The sequence below is a fragment of the Pimephales promelas genome, chromosome 19 (assembly GCF_988280905.1).
Source record: "Pimephales promelas chromosome 19, fPimPro1.hap1.1, whole genome shotgun sequence".
Taxonomy (NCBI): Eukaryota; Metazoa; Chordata; class Actinopteri; order Cypriniformes; family Leuciscidae; genus Pimephales; species Pimephales promelas.
Window position 1 is genome coordinate 28,308,513 of NC_142787.1, and position 22,769 is coordinate 28,331,281.

The 22,769-nt window shown below is 39.6% G+C and overlaps 2 protein-coding genes and 1 non-coding gene across 5 annotated transcripts in view; all 3 read right to left on the reverse strand.

Annotated features, from left to right (window-relative positions):
- Nucleotides 1-5,323: 5,323 nt before the first annotated feature.
- LOC120487564 (uncharacterized) lies at nucleotides 5,324-13,181 on the reverse strand. Of its 3 annotated transcripts, none has more exons than XM_039683773.2 (8): nucleotides 11,766-13,181; nucleotides 10,249-10,462; nucleotides 8,427-8,498; nucleotides 7,141-7,205; nucleotides 6,881-6,984; nucleotides 6,628-6,772; nucleotides 6,030-6,162; nucleotides 5,324-5,836 (listed from the first exon to the last, which is right to left on the reverse strand). In XM_039683773.2, the coding sequence occupies exons 3-8, from the start codon at nucleotides 8,461-8,463 to the stop codon at nucleotides 5,607-5,609; spliced, it is 714 nt and encodes a 237-aa protein (XP_039539707.2). In that variant the 5' UTR covers nucleotides 8,464-8,498; nucleotides 10,249-10,462; nucleotides 11,766-13,181; the 3' UTR covers nucleotides 5,324-5,606. The 3 variants fall into 3 exon arrangements, with proteins under 3 accessions (XP_039539707.2, XP_039539705.2, XP_039539706.2); XM_039683771.2 differs by having other exon boundaries at nucleotides 8,427-8,509; XM_039683772.2 differs by having other exon boundaries at nucleotides 6,042-6,162; nucleotides 8,427-8,509; nucleotides 11,766-13,177.
- Nucleotides 13,182-13,749: 568 nt separating this feature from the next.
- On the reverse strand, nucleotides 13,750-13,822 carry trnav-cac (transfer RNA valine (anticodon CAC)). The gene has a single exon. It is a non-coding gene; the product is annotated as a tRNA-Val (tRNA).
- Nucleotides 13,823-17,524: 3,702 nt separating this feature from the next.
- Nucleotides 17,525-22,769, reverse strand: part of col23a1b (collagen type XXIII alpha 1 chain b) — a 93,713-nt gene continuing 88,468 nt past the window's right edge. The window contains exons 22-30 of the mRNA XM_089123593.1: nucleotides 22,664-22,720; nucleotides 22,559-22,585; nucleotides 22,401-22,469; nucleotides 22,243-22,305; nucleotides 21,550-21,576; nucleotides 21,417-21,470; nucleotides 21,174-21,260; nucleotides 18,482-18,520; nucleotides 17,525-18,343 (exon numbers count right to left, since the gene is read on the reverse strand). Coding sequence (XP_088979719.1) covers nucleotides 18,341-18,343; nucleotides 18,482-18,520; nucleotides 21,174-21,260; nucleotides 21,417-21,470; nucleotides 21,550-21,576; nucleotides 22,243-22,305; nucleotides 22,401-22,469; nucleotides 22,559-22,585; nucleotides 22,664-22,720 — 426 coding nt within the window. The 3' untranslated portion in view covers nucleotides 17,525-18,340. The remainder of the gene's footprint in view (nucleotides 18,344-18,481; nucleotides 18,521-21,173; nucleotides 21,261-21,416; nucleotides 21,471-21,549; nucleotides 21,577-22,242; nucleotides 22,306-22,400; nucleotides 22,470-22,558; nucleotides 22,586-22,663; nucleotides 22,721-22,769) is intronic.

Consider the following 22,769-nt stretch of genomic DNA (forward strand, 5'->3'; position numbering starts at 1 on the left):
AAAACGCAAAAAAACGTAAGGGGTAACACTGTCGTTTTTTTTTTTCGGGTCGAAATTTTGAGTTTCGATATCTCAGCTCTGGAAGGGTCTAGAGCCTCAATTTTTGCGCTCAGGGCAAAGTCTCGTGGCCCTCTATCATAATCCAGAGTTTTGAGAAGATTGGAGAAACTTGATTTTTCGCCCGAAAACGCAAAAAAACGTAAGGGGTAACACTGTCGTTTTTTTTTCGGGTCGAAATTTTGAGTTTTGATATCTCAGCTCTGGAAGGGTCTAGAGCCTCCATTTTTGCGCTCAGGGCAAAGTCTCGCGGTCCTCTATCATAATCCAGAGTTTTGAGAAGATTGGAGAAACTTGATTTTTCGCCCGAAAACGCAAAAAAACGTAAGGGGTAACACTGTCGTTTTTTTTTCGGGTCGAAATATTGAGTTTTGATATCTCAGCTCTGGAAGGGTCTAGAGCCTCCATTTTTGCGCTCAGGGCAAAGTCTCGCGGCCCTCTATCATAATCCAGAGTTTTGAGAAGATTGGAGAAACTTGATTTTTCGCCCGAAAACGCAAAAAAACGTAAGGGGTAACACTGTCGTTTTTTTTTCGGGTCGAAATATTGAGTTTTGATATCTCAGCTCTGGAAGGGTCTAGAGCCTCCATTTTTGCGCTCAGGGCAAAGTCTCGCGGCCCTCTATCATAATCCAGAGTTTTGAGAAGATTGGAGAAACTTGATTTTTCGCCCGAAAACGCAAAAAAACGTAAGGGGTAACACTGTCGTTTTTTTTTCGGGTCGAAATTTTGAGTTTCGATATCTCAGATCTGGAAGGGTCTAGAGCCTCCATTTTTGCGCTCAGGCCAAAGTCTCGCGGCCCTCTATCATAATCCAGAGTTTTGAGAAGATTGGAGAAACTTGATTTTTCGCCCGAAAACGCAAAAAAACGTAAGGGTAACACTGTCGTTTTTTTTTTCGGGTCGAAATTTTGAGTTTCGATATCTCAGCTCTGGAAGGGTCTAGAGCCTCAATTTTTGCGCTCAGGGCAAAGTCTCGTGGCCCTCTATCATAATCCAGAGTTTTGAGAAGATTGGAGAAACTTGATTTTTCGCCCGAAAACGCAAAAAAACGTAAGGGGTAACACTGTCGTTTTTTTTTCGGGTCGAAATTTTGAGTTTCGAAATCTCAGCTCTGGAAGGGTCTAGAGCCTCCATTTTTGCGCTCAGGCCAAAGTCTCGCGGCCCTCTATCATAATCCAGAGTTTTGAGAAGATTGGAGAAACTTGATTTTTGCCCGAAAACGCAAAAAAACGTAAGGGGTAACACTGTCGTTTTTTTTTCGGGTCGAAATTTTGAGTTTCGATATCTCAGCTCTGGAAGGGTCTGGAGCCTCCATTTTTGCGCTCAGGTCAAAGTCTCGCGGCCCTCTATCATAATCCAGAGTTTTGAGAAGATTGGAGAAACTTGATTTTTCGCCCGAAAACGCAAAAAAACGTAAGGGGTAACACTGTCGTTTTTTTTTTTCGGGTCGAAATTTTGAGTTTCGATATCTCAGCTCTGGAAGGGTCTAGAGCCTCAATTTTTGCGCTCAGGGCAAAGTCTCGTGGCCCTCTATCATAATCCAGAGTTTTGAGAAGATTGGAGAAACTTGATTTTTCGCCCGAAAACGCAAAAAAACGTAAGGGGTAACACTGTCGTTTTTTTTTCGGGTCGAAATTTTGAGTTTTGATATCTCAGCTCTGGAAGGGTCTAGAGCCTCCATTTTTGCGCTCAGGGCAAAGTCTCGCGGTCCTCTATCATAATCCAGAGTTTTGAGAAGATTGGAGAAACTTGATTTTTCACCCGAAAACGCAAAAAAACGTAAGGGGTAACACTGTCGTTTTTTTTTCGGGTCGAAATATTGAGTTTTGATATCTCAGCTCTGGAAGGGTCTAGAGCCTCCATTTTTGCGCTCAGGGCAAAGTCTCGCGGCCCTCTATCATAATCCAGAGTTTTGAGAAGATTGGAGAAACTTGATTTTTCGCCCGAAAACGCAAAAAAACGTAAGGGGTAACACTGTCGTTTTTTTTTCGGGTCGAAATATTGAGTTTTGATATCTCAGCTCTGGAAGGGTCTAGAGCCTCCATTTTTGCGCTCAGGGCAAAGTCTCGCGGCCCTCTATCATAATCCAGAGTTTTGAGAAGATTGGAGAAACTTGATTTTTCGCCCGAAAACGCAAAAAAACGTAAGGGGTAACACTGTCGTTTTTTTTTCGGGTCGATATTTTGAGTTTCGATATCTCAGATCTGGAAGGGTCTAGAGCCTCCATTTTTGCGCTCAGGCCAAAGTCTCGCGGCCCTCTATCATAATCCAGAGTTTTGAGAAGATTGGAGAAACTTGATTTTTGCCCGAAAACGCAAAAAAACGTAAGGGGTAACACTGTCGTTTTTTTTTCGGGTCGAAATTTTGAGTTTCGATATCTCAGCTCTGGAAGGGTCTGGAGCCTCCATTTTTGCGCTCAGGCCAAAGTCTCGCGGCCCTCTATCATAATCCAGAGTTTTGAGAAGATTGGAGAAACTTGATTTTTCGCCCGAAAACGCAAAAAAACGTAAGGGGTAACACTGTCGTTTTTTTTTTCGGGTCGAAATTTTGAGTTTCGATATCTCAGCTCTGGAAGGGTCTAGAGCCTCCATTTTTGCGCTCAGGCCAAAGTCTCGCGGCCCTCTATCATAATCCAGAGTTTTGAGAAGATTGGAGAAACTTGATTTTTGCCCGAAAACGCAAAAAAACGTAAGGGGTAACACTGTCGTTTTTTTTTCGGGTCGAAATTTTGAGTTTCGATATCTCAGCTCTGGAAGGGTCTAGAGCCTCCATTTTTGTGCTCAGGCCAAAGTCTCGTGGCCCTCTATCATAATCCAGAGTTTTGAGAAGATTGGAGAAACTTGATTTTTGCCCGAAAACGCAAAAAAACGTAAGGGGTAACACTGTCGTTTTTTTTTCGGGTCGAAATTTTGAGTTTCGATATCTCAGCTCTGGAAGGGTCTAGAGCCTCCATTTTTGCGCTCAGGGCAAAGTCTCGCGGCCCTCTATCATAATCCAGAGTTTTGAGAAGATTGGAGAAACTTGATTTTTCGCCCGAAAACGCAAACAAAACGTAAGGGGTAACACTGTCGTTTTTTTTTCGGGTCGAAATTTTGAGTTTCGATATCTCAGCTCTGGAAGGGTCTAGAGCCTCCATTTTTGCGCTCAGGTCAAAGTCTCGCGGCCCTCTATCATAATCCAGAGTTTTGAGAAGATTGGAGAAACTTGATTTTTCGCCCGAAAACGCAAAAAAACGTAAGGGGTAACACTGTCGTTTTTTTTTTTCGGGTCGAAATTTTGAGTTTCGATATCTCAGCTCTGGAAGGGTCTAGAGCCTCCATTTTTGCGCTCAGGGCAAAGTCTCGCGGCCCTCTATCATAATCCAGAGTTTTGAGAAGATTGGAGAAACTTGATTTTTCGCCCGAAAACGCAAAAAAACGTAAGGGGTAACACTGTCGTTTTTTTTTCGGGTCGAAATTTTGAGTTTCGATATCTCAGCTCTGGAAGGGTCTAGAGCCTCCATTTTTGCGCTCAGGCCAAAGTCTCGTGGCCCTCTATCATAATCCAGAGTTTTGAGAAGATTTGAGAAACTTGATTTTTGCCCGAAAACGCAAAAAAACGTAAGGGGTAACACTGTCGTTTTTTTTTCGGGTCGAAATTTTGAGTTTCGATATCTCAGCTCTGGAAGGGTCTAGAGCCTCCATTTTTGCGCTCAGGGCAAAGTCTCGCGGCCCTCTATCATAATCCAGAGTTTTGAGAAGATTGGAGAAACTTGATTTTTCGCCCGAAAACGCAAACAAAACGTAAGGGGTAACACTGTCGTTTTTTTTTCGGGTCGAAATTTTGAGTTTCGATATCTCAGCTCTGGAAGGGTCTAGAGCCTCCATTTTTGCGCTCAGGTCAAAGTCTCGCGGCCCTCTATCATAATCCAGAGTTTTGAGAAGATTGGAGAAACTTGATTTTTCGCCCGAAAACGCAAAAAAACGTAAGGGGTAACACTGTCGTTTTTTTTTTTTGGGTCGAAATTTTGAGTTTCGATATCTCAGCTCTGGAAGGGTCTAGAGCCTCAATTTTTGCGCTCAGGGCAAAGTCTCGCGGCCCTCTATCATAATCCAGAGTTTTGAGAAGATTGGAGAAACTTGATTTTTCGCCCGAAAACGCAAAAAAACGTAAGGGGTAACACTGTCGTTTTTTTTTCGGGTCGAAATTTTGAGTTTCGATATCTCAGCTCTGGAAGGGTCTAGAGCCTCCATTTTTGCGCTCAGGGCAAAGTCTCGCGGCCCTCTATCATAATCCAGAGTTTTGAGAAGATTGGAGAAACTTGATTTTTCGCCCGAAAACGCAAAAAAACGTAAGGGGTAACACTGTCGTTTTTTTTTCGGGTCGAAATTTTGAGTTTCGATATCTCAGCTCTGGAAGGGTCTAGAGCCTCCATTTTTGCGCTCAGGTCAAAGTCTCGCGGCCCTCTATCATAATCCAGAGTTTTGAGAAGATTGGAGAAACTTGATTTTTCGCCCGAAAACGCAAAAAAACGTAAGGGGTAACACTGTCGTTTTTTTTTCGGGTCGAAATTTTGAGTTTCGATATCTCAGCTCTGGAAGGGTCTAGAGCCTCCATTTTTGCGCTCAGGCCAAAGTCTCGCGGCCCTCTATCATAATCCAGAGTTTTGAGAAGATTGGAGAAACTTGATTTTTCGCCCGAAAACGCAAAAAAACGTAAGGGGTAACACTGTCGTTTTTTTTTCGGGTCGAAATTTTGAGTTTCGATATCTCAGCTCTGGAAGGGTCTAGAGCCTCCATTTTTGTACGCAGGTCTAAGTCTCCTGGCCCTCTATCAGAGTCCAGAGTTTCAAGAAGATCAGAGAAACTCAAAATTTCGACCAAAAAAAAAAAAACGACAGTGGTACCCCTTTCGTTTTTTTTTTTCAGGGTGAGAAATTAAGTTTCTCCAATCTTCTCAAAACTCTGGATTCTGATAGAGGGCCTTGAGAGTTAGACATGAGTGCAAAAATTGAGGCTCTAGACCCTTCCAGAGCTGAGATATTTATAATGGCATAAATGCTCCGTGGGATCTCAATATCTCCGCTCTGGAAGGGTCTAGAGCCTCCATTTTTGCATGCATTGTCCCTGCTACACCATTATTGACAGTCCTATCTGTGCAAATCAGAGGATTAAAAGGCTTTAAATAATTCATGATTGTATCCAGGCAGGCAGGCACCATAAAGTCCAACTTCCATTCACAGTGAAGTGATTGAAACTAAAGTAATGCCACAATGTTGTGTTTTGGTTCCAAAGATTTTGTATTTATTGGACTTCTGTCAAACTGAAACGCAGGAAAGAACGCAGTGAAGGACATCTTTCTGACAAACATGGATGGTGCAATGCCCATATGGAAATGAGTTTTTAAAGTATAACTTGGGTTGGGTTAACAGATACAAACTGGACTTAACAAAAAATGAGATGAAAGATTTGCACAAATATCTTATCTATTATTATTTGTCTGAATGTATATGCATTGTACTTGAACCATGAAAGAAAAGCATTCAGTAATCTAAATAGCACTGAATATTTAAACCTGATGAAATGCCTGCCCTAGATGGAAGGCCTCTGTCATCACTTGTTTGAACCCAGTAAAAGTTTGCATATTCTTAACAGGTAGGTGGATTGTAAGTCCAAAGACTCTGAAGTTTCTCTTCTCTTCTGGTAAGACAGGACTGTGGCCCTGTCCTGTGAGCCACTGGATACTGGGGGACAGGTGACCAGGATAGTCTACTGTGTCACACACCTCTGGATGTACACCTTTTCAGAGATGGAAAGCAAACAATTATGTAGATTAAATATTTGGTTTACCTGTACCAACACAGAGGTAGAATTTGGAAATCTAATATCTTGCATAAGTGTACTTACAATGATAAGATAATCTACATGAAAATTTCATAAAATGTGTAAGACAGAGAAACTAAGTAAACAGAGTTTACAAGAAGAAAAGTACATGAGCAATCACATGCTTCCAGCTCCTGCAAGAAGTCCTGGAGATGGTTCATAACGCTCACTTCCACCTGTTCTTTGTTGGAGCCCTTCTCGAACTCAGGTGGGCAAGTCGCAAAGACAAAGTCAGCATCAGCCTGATGAGAGAAACTATGTATCATTATGAGTTTATCCAGAAAGAGAGAGCAGTAGTGGGTGAGCGAGCAGCACAAAAACTATTACGTTACGAGTCCCAACCTCACACACACACACACACACCCACTGCCCAAAGGTTGACACAGAAATGTCCCAAACACAGCAACATAATAAGAAAACCAGAAAATACTGGCAGAAGGCAATATCTCTGTAGATAAAACCCCCTCACACCAGTTGGGGGTGGTCATACTATACACTGTTTCTTAGGAGAATTCTGCATTGTGGACCTTTAACATTAATATCTTCATTATTATTGTCCAGTGACCCCACAAAGTCTATACAAAAAAAGTTAAAGTAAAGGGCATGATTGGTACTTGAAATAAGCTGAGTTTAGGACTTGGAATCACTATTGTTAGTTAAAAGTGGTATCAGTACATCCCTACTAAAGTCTACATTTATTAACTCACCTTCACCTCCATCCCGGGGACAAAGAGTGGTTGGCAGATGTTTGGGTATTGGTTCATTTGATCAACGAGACCATAAAGTTTCAGAACTTCACGTAGCTTGGAGAGTAGGGGCAGCAGCCGAAGTATGGCATGAAGAACAACAGCACTAAAATATAGAATGAAGAAAAAAATAATATCAATATGAAGTGAAATGTAAAAAATCAAAACATGAATATTAACATCATTGACTAGCATAGTGAAAAAACAATTATACCGAAGAATTTCTTCCCTCTTTTCAACATTAACAGGTCCATTATAGCCACAGCTCAAAATGTCCTCAATCAGTTCAGTCATTGTAGCCTCCGTGGCCGACTCAACCTTAAAAATACGCACACACAGAAAAAAAAAAACACAGATTAAAATGTGTTGCCAAACATTTTACAGCAGTAAAACCCATAAGACCTGGGAGAGATGTGATATATACTCCGCATCAGAGAAATGTGCTGAATCTGTATCTCCCCATCACACAAGTACCTGTAGCACCAAAAATTGAGGCAGCAGGGTGGTGGTCCGCCTTGAGCCAGATTTCACCAGCACTTCTGAAAGAAAACCGTATAAATTAGTAGAAACATACTAATGTCCTGAGGACATAAGTGCATAAAACTGTGTTAAGATCACAAGCCACAACATTTAGCCTACTGAACATAAATCAATAAAAAGTATGCACACCAACAGAGGCAGACAGGTGCGTAGGAGAGGACCAGAAGAGCAACGGATCGAAAGAGAGGAATCTCCCACACACTGTCTTAACTTGCATATAAAGTTTAATCAGAGAGCAACGTTTCGGTCGCTGGGACCTTCATCAGGTTATTTTTTGGTGTGAACAGAGGAAGCAATTTTAATAGACTCAATTTGACCATGTGGGCCAATCAGAGCCCACGTAGGCAACTACACTGTCAGTGCCTGAAATTATCAAATAGTCATCAAACACAATTCTTTTTTTTCTTGTCATACGCCTTATTCACGGCAGCGCCATCTTTGATTTTTAATGAGAATGAAAGCGAGGCTGTGAGGGATAGTCATGCATCTCTTCAATGGGCTGTACTGTTATTTAATGTGTTTTCGGATTGTTCTGCTCATGAAACACTGGAAAAATATCTTTCCAAGAAATTTCAGTTGACAAAAAACTCCCGACAATGTAAGCTGTGGAAAATTGTAAGTAATCTAGCCGCTTTATTCAGCTTTTTACAGCGGATGCCATTGGAAACACGGTAACACAGCCTCACTTTCATACCCGTCATGGCGCTGCTCTGAATAAGGTCTATATATGGCCTGAGTTTTCAGCCCTGTAACATGTAAACAAAATATTGTTTGAGGACTCCGACTTATGGACCCCACTGTATGCAAGCATATCTTTCCTGAAATTTCCTTGATCAAGATCCAACAGGGATTTTTTATGCATTTAAACTTGTTAATTGAAACTTTTTTTAAACTAAACATTTTAATTTAAACTTTTTGAGAGAAAGAAATTGTGTTATGGTCAGGACTAACTGATCAATAAAAATCATATGGCAACAGTGACAACCAAAGGAAAAAAAAAAACACTTGTGTACTGTTGAAAGTAAATGTATATCACACACAGCACAGTCAGCCTTAATGGTAACAGCTTAGTCAATTTAAAAGTATTAAATCCAACTGGTCAATACATTAATCCATGGGTGGGAAAACAGATGCTTGGAGGGATATCACAAATATCTCACTAAAATGCTACAAAATCTTGACATTCTTATATTGACTAAATTGTGCTAAGATTCTATTACCTCTCTCCACACTCGCTTGCATGTTCCTCCAGGTCATCGGGAGGAAAATTATGGCCACAGATTGGTCTGCAACTGGAATCAAACTGAAATTGTGACATGATTGCATATGTGTTGTTACTCATCATTCAACAGATGTTTTTGCATAAACTGTTCATTAATTGACACAGCCTCATTGCAAAAATAGCTGAATTACCTAAATCCACATCACATCAGGTGAAACTGGCCTGTAAACATGTTATGACAAAATTCAACTGTAATGTTGAGCCTCCTCTTTGTTCTCTTAAGAAACTGTATTCAAGCTTAATGGTCTCCCAACATTATCCATACAATGGGTCTGTACACACCTCCAGTGGATAAGTATCTGAAGGCTTGCATGTTTCAATATGCAGCGCTAGGATTTGCAATGGATAGCTGGTGTGACAGGAGTGGCACATTGCCTGTGGCATACTAGAGAAGGACCTGGAGTCAGGAGGCAGTGGTTGAGTGTCTAGTTCTTCCTGTACGGAGCAATATAGGACACCCTTTCCGCCTATACTTGCAGTCTTCAGCATTAGCCCAGTATATCCACTGTCCCCAGGAGACAACATATATAGTTTTCTAGAACCACACCCTCTTAACAAGAAAAGTTATTTAATAGTTGAACTCTATTGAAATGTGACAGTACTCATCACTCAAGATATTGATTCAAATTATTTTATACCAAGATTAGATTGGCCATGGGTAAGTTCTATGTACCTGCTCCTTTGTAAATCAGCCAGCCCCCAGACACACTTTCCAGTTTTGGATAAAGATCTTTGAGGGTTGAACATACCTTCAAGAGTAATATACACTACCGGTCAAAAATTTTAAATCAGTAAGATTTTGTATGTTTTTAAACAAAGTCTCTTCTGCTCACCAAGGCTGCTTTATTTGATGAAAAAAAAAATGACAAACAGTAATTTAAAATGACAGTTTTCTATTTTAATATATTTTAAAATGTAATTTGAAAGCTGAATTGTCAACATCATTACTGTTGCTGATTACACATCAGTTTTCAGTGTCACATGATCCTTCAGAAATCATTGTAATATGCTGATTTTATGCTCAAAAAACAAATTATTTTTGTCAATGTTGAAAACAGTCGTGTACCATTTTCCCCCAAAATTCTGTGATGAATAGAAAGTTCAAAAGAACAGCATTTATTTAAAATATAATCTTTTCTAACATTATAAATGTCTTTACTGTAACTTTTGATCAATTTAACTCATCCTTGATGAATAAAAGTATTTTCTAATTTCTTTCCCCCAAAAATAAAAAAATAAATTCTTACTGACCCCAAACTTTTGAATGGTAGTGATTAATGTTACAAAAGCTTTCCATTTCACAACAATTCTGTTCTTTTGAACTTTCTATTCATCAAAGAATCCTGAAATAAAAATGTAAAAAACTGTTTTCAACATGGATAATAATCATAAATGTTTCTTGAGCATCATATTATAATTATTTCTGTAGGATCATATGACACTGAAGACTGGAATAATGATGCTGTAAATTCAGCTTTGATCACAGGAATAAATTACACTTCACTATATATTCACATAGAAAACCACTGTTTTAAATTGTAATAATATTTCACAATATTACTCTTTTTTTTATCAAATAATTGCAGCCTTGGTGAGCAGAAGAGACTTCTTTTAAAAACACAAAAAATCTTACCGATCTAAAACTTTTGACCGGTAGTGTAAATCGTACCATCATATTGACAAACGAACATTGGTTTTGATAGTGGACTATTTTCAAACATGATTATATGACAAAAAAAAAAAAAAAAAAGTTGCCTCACCTCATCATGGGTGTAGTTCTCTGGTATCAGCGTGGACCTGTGTCCTAAACCAGATTGCAGATGGAAAACTTCTTCACTGCCTTTGTGAGTGTGCTCAACAATTTTGGGTAAGAGATCAAATGTAACTTCTATCTCTTTGACTGGTGTGGAGTGGTTGGAAGGCCCTTAAACGCGCCGGCGCTTTCCCCTGGCTCCAAAAAGGGCAGGAAAAGACCTGTGATGACAATTTATTAATTTGACATTACCCAATACAAATACACATTACACAATACAAATACACATTTCACTAGCTATAGTTTGAGAATTTAAATTGATGAATGTAAGGGATGAGTCAGTCTGACAAAGAAACCAAATACAGTGAAGAACCTTGTCATTTCTGTGTGGACACTGGGTCGGCCATCTCTCCCTCTTTCCTGACTCCTTCCCTGTCTGCTAGAATGACATGCCGTGTTCAGGAGATGCACCACATTATTTTATACATGTTAATCTGGGTGTGTGTGTGTTATCTTATTTGTTGCGAAACTAGACAACAGCTTGGAGTCTCGGGGCCAATTTGATGTTGGGCACTGGGCCCAACAAGGGTAGCTCTATGTTGGGCACTGGGCGGGCCCAACAGGACCAAGGGAAGGTGTTGCATTTGTGAGCAAATTTAGGAGGTGTCTTGCTGAATTGACTACTTCTGAGTTGTCTCCCGGTCAAAAGTATACAAATTCAGCAGTAGGTTGGAAAAGCTATACAATACATCAACTTAATAACCCATAAAACAATATAAATAACTTAAATATTACCAAATCAAAAATTACAAAGTGGGATGTTTTCCATATTCCAAAGAAAATATATTGCAAAAAGTTATTCAAGTAAATGGCTAGCTATATCAATATAAAACAAAATATTAATAAAATAGGCACTATATTATTATAGACCACAATACCATATGCACTATTGAGTTTAATTAAACAAAACATCCAGCTTTCTTTCCAAGTGTAAATGTGCCATTTTTGTGTTCTAGTCAAACGGAATTAGCTAACTTATGCATTCAATTCAAATATAGGCTAGAGCTAGTGCTATGGTTGGTGTACAGTAATTGCCCTGAAGTTTATGGCCTTACATTATGTTAGCACAGCGACACATAACTTACACGCTTATTACTACTACTACTACTACTCTCTCACTCACTCTCTCTCTTTCTCTCTCTCTTACTCTCTCAGCAAAAACGTTACTCTGACAATGACAAAGTTATCGGGGGGAAAATTGGACTGAAGACATGACCAGTCTACTTGGCGGCGGCTAACATTAGCTACGTTTGCAACAACATTTTCACCGGAGGAAGAGGCCAACGCTTAAAAATTAATAAACACCAGGCAAAAATGTTGTTACCAGAGCTAGTAGGGTACCATAAAAACGTGAGCATTAGCAACGTCTGGAGAAAGATTTAATTTCCCCCGTTTCTACAAAATAGCTATAACATTAACAATAGTTAAACAAAAGATCGTTGGATCGTAAAAAAATGTCATTACCGTATTTGTCCCAGCCGAATCCATGGTGGTGGTGGTCACTGGTCACGCCAGTCGGCAAGTACTTCTTATTTGTTTCATGGCGGGTAACATACTGTGCTCCAAAACATTGGTGCTGATTGGCCCAAGAGGAGTCCTTCTTCTTCTTCTTCTCTCGAAAGATGGCGGATTGCAACCAACTTTGAAGTGCATACCGCTACCTACTGTACTGGAGTGTGTAACATCATGCTATTTAATTGTTCTCATATTCTACACATAAACCCTGTGACTTTAAGAAATTTAAAAAGTGCCATTCTGGTGCCTATAATCCCTTTCCTCTCTCCTTCTGTTCCCAGTATCCCAATCAGATTCCATTCCCGTCCTGCTTCCTGAACCCCATCTTGTAACACCCGTCTTTCCAATTCATATAATATACAGTGTAATATGACATGTTCAGCATTTTCTTTAACCCCACATTTTTCACAGTTTGCACTATTCCTTTTCCCCATTAAATACAAAGTGCTATTCAATCCTGTGTGGTCCACTCTTAGTCTTGATATTATAATTTCCTCCCGCCTAGTCTTTTCTTTATAATTTTTAATACTAACATATTTTTGTACTTTATAATATCCCCTTCCTTTCGTGTCTTCTTCCCACCATTTCTGCCATATTCTCATACCTTTCTCTCTTTTCACTGCTTTTCCTTCTCCTTTTCCGAGTGGAATTGGAACCGTTATTTCCTTCTGTAATGCATCTTTTGCTAGTTTGTCTGCACTCTCATTTCCTTTCACTCCTTCGCGTGCTGGCACCCAACAAAACTGAACATCTATGCCACCCCGATGTAATCTTAACAAACTGTGATTTAGTTCTAATAATAAGTCTTCTCTGGCAGATTCCATTGATTGTATACTTTTAATGACAGATAATGAGTCTGTACATATTACCACCCTATCAGGTCTAACCTCTTCCACCCATTGTAATGCAATGATGACTGCCACAATTTCTGCTGTGTATACAGATAACTGGTCAGATAATCTTTTCGACATATTTATTTTGAATTCAGGAATATGTATTCCAACTCCCACACATTCCTGTTTATTCTTTGATCCATCTGTATAAATTCTGAGATAATTATTGTAACTGTTCCTTATATAAATACTTGTCTTGATTCCCACTTCCTCCATTCTCCATTCCCTTTTCTTTTCTAGGATACTAATATCTGTTTTTACCTCTGGGAAAAACCATGGTGGAATATTACTAACTGGGGTAGACGTGATGAACTCTAAGGCTTTTAATCCATATTCCTCCAAGAGGAGTCCTGTGCGTTAATGAACGCTATCTATCGATCTGCGCTCGATTGCTCTTCCTTCATCCTCCAACTACCCGGATGTCTGTCTCTATCTGTTGTTGTGAGATAAGCACCTATGGATAAGCACAACGAAGAGACAAGAAAGAGTGATGGAAATGAGGAGAGAGCTGGTATTGACAAATAATCTTCTCCACGCTGGCATTTGGTTATTTTTGTCCCCTGTATTGATTAATCCAAATGTATTCAATAAACACAGTTTAATGGAAAAGTGCTTTTCCTTTTATCCCTTGCAGGGCCAGTAAAAATATAGAATGGGCCAGCAAAACTCTGATCTACTGCCCCCTGGGGGCCAGTGGAGATTTTATTTAATGTTGAGCCCTGCTGGTTGTTACCATAGTTGTTACCTATCTGCTGTGATCTGAATTTTCTTGATTCTTGTTCCTTCTAGTCATGTGTATTTTTTAATTCTCTCAAAATTAGACTGTTGTTGTTCTACCTTCTATAACCCTTCGCCCACCATCTAATTTCAATTGCTGACAATTGTGGGTTGGGTGCTCATTTTATAATATTAATATTTCCATAGCATGTTTCATTAGAATCAATTGCGTACTATTAAATATATCAGTAAAGATAGGCAGTACAACTAAATGTTGGGTTAAACGATTAAAGTTGTTTCAAAATAGTAAAAACGTAAATGATTGTTTCCGCCCGGTTTCGAACCGGGGACCTTTCGCGTGTGAGGCGAACGTGATAACCACTACACTACGGAAACTACATCATGTTTAAGATTTTTTACAAAAAAAATATAGGATTTTTTAAAAAAAATATATATATAGGCTTGAATTCGTCCTTTGGCAATTGATTGGATTGTTGGAAAATCAAAAAAAAAAAAAAAAAATAGAAATTATGTCACCCTTATTTGACATGTTATCTCTTATGCAGAGCTTTGGGGAGTATCTAGGTGTGACAACTCCAAGTGCCTCAGCTTTGAGGGGCTGATCCGGCTTCTTCTTTTTGTTAAAATCTGCCCTGTTTTTGGAGAAGATTCTTTCTGAAGGTAATGCGCTGCCTCCCTGTCATCACCTTCACAAGTCATGGTTAAACTGAAGCCTTGGTCTACCAGCTCAGGAGATCTGCAGCTTTTTGGCTGAAGATAGGATCTCACTTCCAGCATAGCATCTCCAGTGGGATTTCTTCATACAAGGGCTCCTTTTGATGTACAGTTGGTCTATTCTTTATAAGGAAAGGAATGTTTTTCACTGATGCATATATGGACCAAGGAAAGTGAATTGTGCCACATGTAAGCTTATATTCGTTCCATTTTTAAGCAACATATTTTTCCACCTTACAAGGAATTTGTAAGTTCCTCAGTGTTGTATACAAGATCAAATCCTTAGTGTACCACCCCAGAGAAACACACACAGCATGAGTTAAAGGTATTGTAGGTCAGAATTTTTTTTTTAAACTTTTTTTTCCAAATTTCTTTAAAATTTCTGTATATATCAATGCATAATCAAAATCTAAGTACTCTGAAAAAGAAAGTATAAAAATCGAGCGTCTGTAGACCTCTCACGACTGTTTTAAAGACAGCTCATTATTTCCATTCACTTCACCCCCTCCCTTCTGGGCTCCTTCCAAAGCCACGCCCCCAAAACACATGAACGCGCGACTCTGACAGCTGAGCTGAAGGCGCATTATTTACCTGAGAGTGAGACGAGCGGAGAGGAGAGGAAGGAGTGCATGTAGTGTGTGTCATCATGTCAGAAACACATGTAAATAAAAAAACCTAACTATCATTATGAAGATAAACAAATAAGTTGTATTTTATTACTCACTATCAAGCTAGCATATTGATATTGGTAAAGTTTACAATATATATTTATTGATTCGCTAACGAGCTAGTTATAATAAGGCAAAGCTAAAAACAGGTTGCATGATACACGTTTTTCCATTGCCATCATTTACACTGTGATGAAGATGAATTTCGTGTAAGATTCATAACATGTATATGGTGTTCTGACTGCATGTAAGAGTGTGCTTGATGAAAGCATTGTTGATTCTGATGAGGACTACACTCCCGAGACAAGTAAGTTACCCATAGACAGTATAAGAAAGCAAGTACCTTATCGTCAGCTCGAGGGCAGATCCGTGGTCGAGGGCGAAGCAGAGGAGGTCGTGCAAGAGGCCGTGCTATTAGGGTCCGAGGAAGTAGAGGCCGAGGACGGGGCAGTCGAAGTGCAGGGCAAGGAGCACTTTTTCGACAAGAGGACCTGCGTCGAGTTTTGCATCTTCAAGCTCAAACAAGGGCATGCGAACAGGTACGAGATACGCGCAAGTGGGCAGGTCCTGTGTGGCAAAAGGGTGGTTGCCATGGTTGCGAGAGAGTGACAGTCGCCTAAACCAATCCGTTGTTTCGTCCCGGTTCGAAATAATCAGCTGTTTAATGCAGACAGTGGCGCAAAAAGTGGGTATGCGCTATAGGGGCGCAGCACAATGGGGGGCGCCAAAGCGATGGTAAAAAAAAAAAAAAAATTATATATAGGCTATATTGTATTTCTATATGTAGCTGCCGTTGTCCGTTTCTAAATCATTTCTGCATTCCTTCAATGTTATATAAAATTTTAGAGGACTAACAGCCAGGCTAGAGTAGGCGCCCTCATGGAGAAGGGGGGCGGGTAATATCGCGAGCGGGCGGGGGCGCCGAGAGCTCTGAGCGAGCAGGTACGAGTAGTTAGTTGTCGTCGAAAAAGATGGATAAAACAAAATGCTGTGGGGCTAAAAATAGAAAAAGAAAGAGAGAAAAGGAGATGGCATGTCAATTGATGCAACAGCAGCTAAATAACTGCATGCATTGCTGAAAGCCAACAGGTAGGATTTAAAATGTGACATCCAGGCATAGGCTATCTATATCTCGGTGGCCATCAGGACTACCGGGAGATTCCCGCTGGGCCGACGTGCTTTTCCTTTTTTAATTTATTTGTCTTAACGGCCCACAAAACTCATACATCGGCGGCCCATTTGTTTGTTTGTTGTTTGTTTTTGTTTTGTTTTTTGCTTAATTGGCGGCGCTGTGCTGGTGTAATGCATTGGTCAAAAAAGTCAGCTTTAGTTTTTTTTTCTGACACACTGGCCCATGAAATATGTCATTATGCGCAAGTATCTTTCAAGTATAGAAATTAGTGCAAAACTAATTATGAAAGTTTCCTTTATTTTTCTGTGCATTTGTTTTACAATAGCCTTAATGGCAATTACTATCATGGGATTCATATTATAACTATTATTATGTAGTAGTGTAATGTAGACAGACACTAACTAAAAGAGGTTCAAATTTTTCTCTGTTTAATTTGCACCCTGAAAATGGGTTGGAGCTTTTAATTTTGAACTCTCAAAGTGCACCAGACTGCTGAATTTAACATTACAGAACACAAAATTTTCTTACGGGGGAGCATGCCCCCGAACCCCCCTAGAGAAACAGAGGTCCACCTACAGTTTTACCTAAAATCCTGTGAGAAACACTGCTATTGCTGTTACAATGGAGCTTAGTTTTCTTAGGGGGGGGGGGGGGGGTTCATCAAGGTGGAGTAGCTATAGTTTAATTGTGTTAATAAACGACAATTTTGCACTTATTTTTTTCTGTTAGCTCTCATTTCTTCCTACTCAGTTATTACATAGCACACTTACATTACATTTATTTAATTTTTTTTTTTTTTTGGGGGGGGGGGGGGGCGCTAAAATTGTTGCTGCATACCCCTTTGAAACTGGGTAGTTGCGCCCCTGAATGCAGATTAAACGGTCTAGAGTCACTCGATTTTTATACTCTTTTTTTCAGAGTACTTAGATTTTAATTATGCATATATATATATATATATATATATATATATATATATATATATATATATATAGAAAGTTTAAACAAATTTGGAAAAAAGTTTTTTTTTTTTTTTTTTATAAAATTCTGACCTACACTACCTTTAAGGGAGAGGAAAGAGAGGAAAGAGGAAAATCTGGATTCTGGAATGAAGACCACCTCTCCTGTAACATTCCTCTTCTAAGCCTGTTTCTCTCATATGTCTGATATATAATCTTGTCACATACAGCTCGCTCACTCGCAACATTGTGTGTACATGTACTATTTAAAAAAATAACCATAACTTGCTCAATTTTCTACCGATTTTCAAATGGTTTGGTTTGTTATAAACGTCAGAGATGTAGTTATGACACATCATACTTATGAATAATAAGTGTATAAATAAATAATCATCCAGATAATTATAGCCACGTTAATAACGTTTGTAAGAACCCAAACATCCTAAGGGGTTGGCCCCCCAAAACAGAATGAGGGAAAAACAGTTGACCACAAAATTCACACAATAAGTCATACTAGCCTTTAAATGTAAAAATTATCCATTTTATTTACACAAACTTTATATAATGCTCATTGAGGATGCAAACAACCCCTCACAAAAACAATGAATAAAAGACTAAAAGTAGTTTTATTCAGTGAGGCTTCTTATAAACAGGCAAGACTTCTCCATGACATCAGTTATTATACTTTCCCCCCCACTATTCCACTGGTGTATTTTAGAGAGCAATGGAACAAACAGATAGTATGTGGTTTCCTATTGACCAAGTGAAAAGAGTTTCCTGAGAACAGATTTGTCCGTATGTACACCAGTACAAATCCAGTGCAGTATCCACATCACGTTCCTCCCTGTAGTACAGACGAGTCCTTTCCTTTGAAACATCCAGTTGAACTTTGGCAAAGCATTCTCACTCCATTTAGTCCATTCAGTGTTCTTTAGGCCTTAGAAGATTGCTTGTCCTTGCCAACCTGCCCTGATTCTGAAGCCTCTTCCTTTCAAGCAAATATTTAATGAAGAATGCATGGGGTTGGTTCAAATGGCACCCAGAAAAGTAAGACAGCCAGTGAAAAACATCATTTGAAGTCATATAAGTAGATGCATTGGTCAGTCTGTTAGAAAGTTCAGGCTTATATTGGTTTAAGACCCATTCTCTCCTTAAGGACATCAGCAGCATTCTTTTGGCATCCACAAGCATTGAGTTCATGTCTCTTCTCAATCTCGTTGCTTTTCTACACTTGTTATTGTGGCAGTGGAGAACCCCCTCTTTTGTTAATGCAGCGATATAGACATTAATTTTGCAGGGGCTCCTGTATGAAAACTCAATTTATTAAAAACGAGATTTACTAAAAAAAAATCTGGGAGAAAAAGCAAACGTTACTTGCAAAATATATATCAATATGTACAAATTCCATGCTCCGGGTTAGTCATTACTGCAAGAAAGCAATAGGAGAAAACGTTAGGAGACACGCACAAGAAGCAGTCATAATGCAATGTCCTTATTTTATCACAAGGATGTTGGCAAAACTAGCAGGACTCATAGTTTCCCCGGATGACATATATAATTATACCTTATGCCAGCATCCTGGTATGGGCAGTCCATCTCGCCCCTGTCAATAAAGAAGAGAAGGAAATCAATTATTTATTTACAATTCTTACTGATGGGGCGGGAAGGAATGGCGAATCACGTACAGTATGAAGCCTGCCACCAATGATTATGTGAGACTAAAGGAATCACACTACCCCACAGAGGAACACCTTTGGCAGTAAATCTGAAAGTGAAACGCTGCACACATCATGCTCACATCATCACTATACAGCTCAGATGGACAAAATCATAAACCCAGGTGGGTGCAGTTATTTCTCTCATGTGATCTACATATATTTTTACAGAGCAAGGCATAGCTTTGAGATGAACACTTAAAATGGAGTTAGAATTAGGGATCAGATAGGACTGTCCATGAACCAACTATGTCTGTAATTAATGAGGTTGTTAAATCCAATTCATCTTTTAAAATAATTATTTTAGCTTTATTTTTCATATTTAGGACATTGGTGAAAGTAAGGTAACTTGATTTGGTAAATTTTAAGAGAACATTCTTACATAATCTGTGTCTGGTTGACACTGACTAGACGTTTAAAATACTCCACATAATTGTTGGTTTTGAAAATTTGCAGTTTGCTTTGATAATTGAGAGACTACCGATAAAACTTCAAATAATAGTCTGGGCTTTTATTTTCCCAAATCGCCAAACTGCACTGGACTGTATTTGAGACAGGCCTTTAATTTAGTGTTGAGATGTTGTTCATTGAGTGTAGGCCAATCCAAATAGCATAAACTGATAGACGGAAAACATGATAGCCCGAGGTTACCACATTATATTAGGTTTTACTTATAATTTGAATGTGTTTAACAAATCAATTTTTACGCAAGGGAGCTTCCGCCTCTGAATTACGGCTTTGCAAACATTGCCTTTTGCTCTCTTGCTCAGCGGTGTTTCCAGTTTGAAGTATTTCCACACAGCGGATATATTGCTACTCAATGCTTTCCTACTAGCTGGCTCCAAACTGCGGAATAGATTTCCTGAGCGGTGTATCATAACTCTGTGTCCCATTGAGCCGCACTGCTGTTCAGGAAACCCACTCTACAGCAGACTAGCCGACGGGAATCACTTTTGAGGTCATTTCAGCAGACAACTTCACTTCAGCGCAGACATGGTTCATGGATATCGGATATCTCCGCAGAATCGGATCGGGAAAATCCGATACATGAATTACGCTGGTATCGGCCCCGATACGATACTGGATCGGATCGGCCCCATCCCTAACCTCGAGTTCTCATATGCCACATTTCCACCAAAAAAAGAACTGGTTCGGAACTGGTGCTGGTTCAAAGTTGGTTCGGAGTTGGTTCAACTTGCGAACCGCTTCAGAACCTTTTTGTTTTTCCACTGACTAGAGCGCCCAGGGAACGACGTCATTACGTCACTGTGTACGTCGCCATACGCTTGCAAATACAACATTACTTTGGGATTATCTCTAACTCGTGTACCAAGAAAGCTTTAAAAACAATTGAAATATGTAAGTCTTTTAATCTTTTCGTTTGATATGTAATCTTTTCTGATAAGTTGTGTACCCCTGTTTTGTGTCTTTTTTTCTTTCCATTTATTTGTTCTATATTGTGACTGATTTCTTCTTTGCTTATAATGTCTTCAATAAAAAAAATTACAAAAATAGAAACGGTTGCAATTACAATTACAAAGGCGGACTCCATCGTGTTTCTGCAAATGTTTCTCTTGGCTTTGCGATCCTTTATTATGGTCAGAAAAGATGTTTAGAACACATCTAAACCCGGCCCAGCCCCCGATGTAAGCATGACGTGGTAAAAGAACGGTTCTAGTCCAGCAAAGAGTTGGTGCCGCTTTGGAACCAGTTCTCCTGGCCGAGAACCGGTTCTTTGTCTGTCGAAACACAAAGAACTGATTCGCGCGCAGGCACCGGCTCTCAAAATGCTTTGATGGAAAAGGGGCTATTGATGGAACTACGCTTCTCGTCCGGTGCGACCCCCATTAGATCATCATCACCGCGATCCTCAACTACAAGTTCATTAGCGAATTCCTCCTCCTCGCTCTCTCCTCCACTTCTCCCTGCTAACTCTGCCTGCCTTTCTTGCGCTAACACCTCTCGCCCAGATGATCAGGGCTCTCTTACGTTTGCAATCTGCACCATAGAACTGGCTTAAACAGGCGACCTGACGGGTTTGAGAAGATTAAATACAACCCAAAACTAAAAAACAGACCAGGTTGTTTTTGTGAGACTGGCCTATATTTATCCAAACCTGTACCAGGTGTGTAAAAGAGACAGGCGTCTATTTGGGACTTGGCTATTATTTGAAGTTTTACGGTATAAGATAACTGGTGATGAAGTAGTTCAGAAGCTCTGGTCTATGCCAAGCCACCTGAATCAGATCTCATGGTTGTGGACAGGGGAACCCACAGCACCAGGATGAAATATCAAATGATGATTGTGAGCACAAACACAAGATTAAAAATACTGTACCAAAGGGCAGGGGGGGCATCTGATGGAACCCTTGCCTCCCCACCATGCTCTTAAACCCCATTGGTGTCCTGTCAGTAAAACCCATTCATGTCAAATCCTAGCTGTAAACTCATTCACACAGATCAGATGCCATTCACATGCATAAAAGGGACAAAGAAGAACATTGCATTTATTTTTTCCAAACAACATGGTTTCATTACATACCACAGGACAAGGCTGATCAAGCCCTGGAGGTCCCTGCTCTCCCTTCAGTCCTTTCAGCCCCTTCTTTCCTATTGAGCCTCTCTCACCCTGCATGGAGACATAAGAAGTGTTTGCTTTGTCAGATTGTACTCGAACAGCATACGCTAGACTTGAGATTGGATTTTATAACAATATACTGTATATATAAAGTATTATCCACATACAAACAGTAATTATTGAAAATAAAGTATTTGTTTCTCTAACCTTCTCTCCCCTGTCTCCTCTCTCCCCCTTTTCTCCTTGAAGCCCTGGGAAACCCTGTCACAGGAGAGCCATATTCACTAAGTAATTACTCAATATACTCGAGTGTGTAACCAATAGCATAATAATCACTTACATCTAATCCTGGTTCACCTTGTTTTCCCTTGGAAAAAAAAGAGAGAATAATTAGCATTATATGTAGGCCTAGTACTGACAACTTTCAAAGATATAGAGTATATATATATATATATATATACTGTATATATATATATATATATATTATTTTTTTTTTTTTTTTTGACGTTTTAATCAGGCCATTTGTCCGGTTGGGCATGGGCAAGTAAAATTCTCTTTCACTTGTTCCTTCAATAAAAAAAAAAACATGTGTCACGCACAAGCGTTAATGTCGGGCCCTGGCATGTGTTTTCTTTGATTGGTTTTCCCAGAAAAGAATTACATTGTTGAAAACTAAAGTAAAAGAGTGACGTTTATAAAACTCTTCTGTTTATTAAACTTTTATTAAACTGTTCTGTGTCTTTATTGAACTCAACACATTAAAAATTAATCTCTCATCCACCCGTGAATTGGAATGCTATTTTTTAATACTTGGCCTACCTGACCCGATGATATATAATCACAATCCGCACATCACTATCTATCGGCAAACAATACAGTTTGAAAATGGGCACAGGCCGAGACCCGGAGGCGGCACCTAATTCTCGTTGTAGGAAAAACCCTGTATTATGCTGCACCATCTAGAGTTTCATTACAGAACTTTGTTTTTTTCAGACGTTTTGTCTTGTCTTTTTAAGGGTTCAAAAATACTGACCTTTTCACCTTTTGCACCTGGCAGGCCTACTAAGCCATTAGACCCTGGAAAGCCTTGAGGACCCTGTGTACAACAAGCAGAATTGTATCTGTCCATGCTTTTCATATCTATACAAGTCTTTGGAATAGTTTCTGCATATTGGCTTTGTAACAACTTACCCGCTGCCCAGATGGACCTTTCTCTCCAGCATCTCCCTTTTCTCCTTTGACTGCCTCACCAGGCTCTCCCTGTGTTACATTTGAAACTTTTTATTTGCCATGACCACAAAATGCACCAGAAAGGGTCATTCCTTTACAACAATACTTCACAGTCTCACCTTGGGTCCAGGCAATCCATGATATCCCTGGAAGAAAAAATGGTTAGTCTTCTTAGCCTTCGTTGACAAAAAGCTTCTGAACTAGTAGTAAACTGTATTCCTTACGGCATGCCCAGGGGGTCCAGGAGGCCCTGGTGGTCCGGGCAAATGGATAATCTGGTCCTACAAGTGAGTTATCAAGATCAGTCCAGTTAAGATACATCTGGATTAT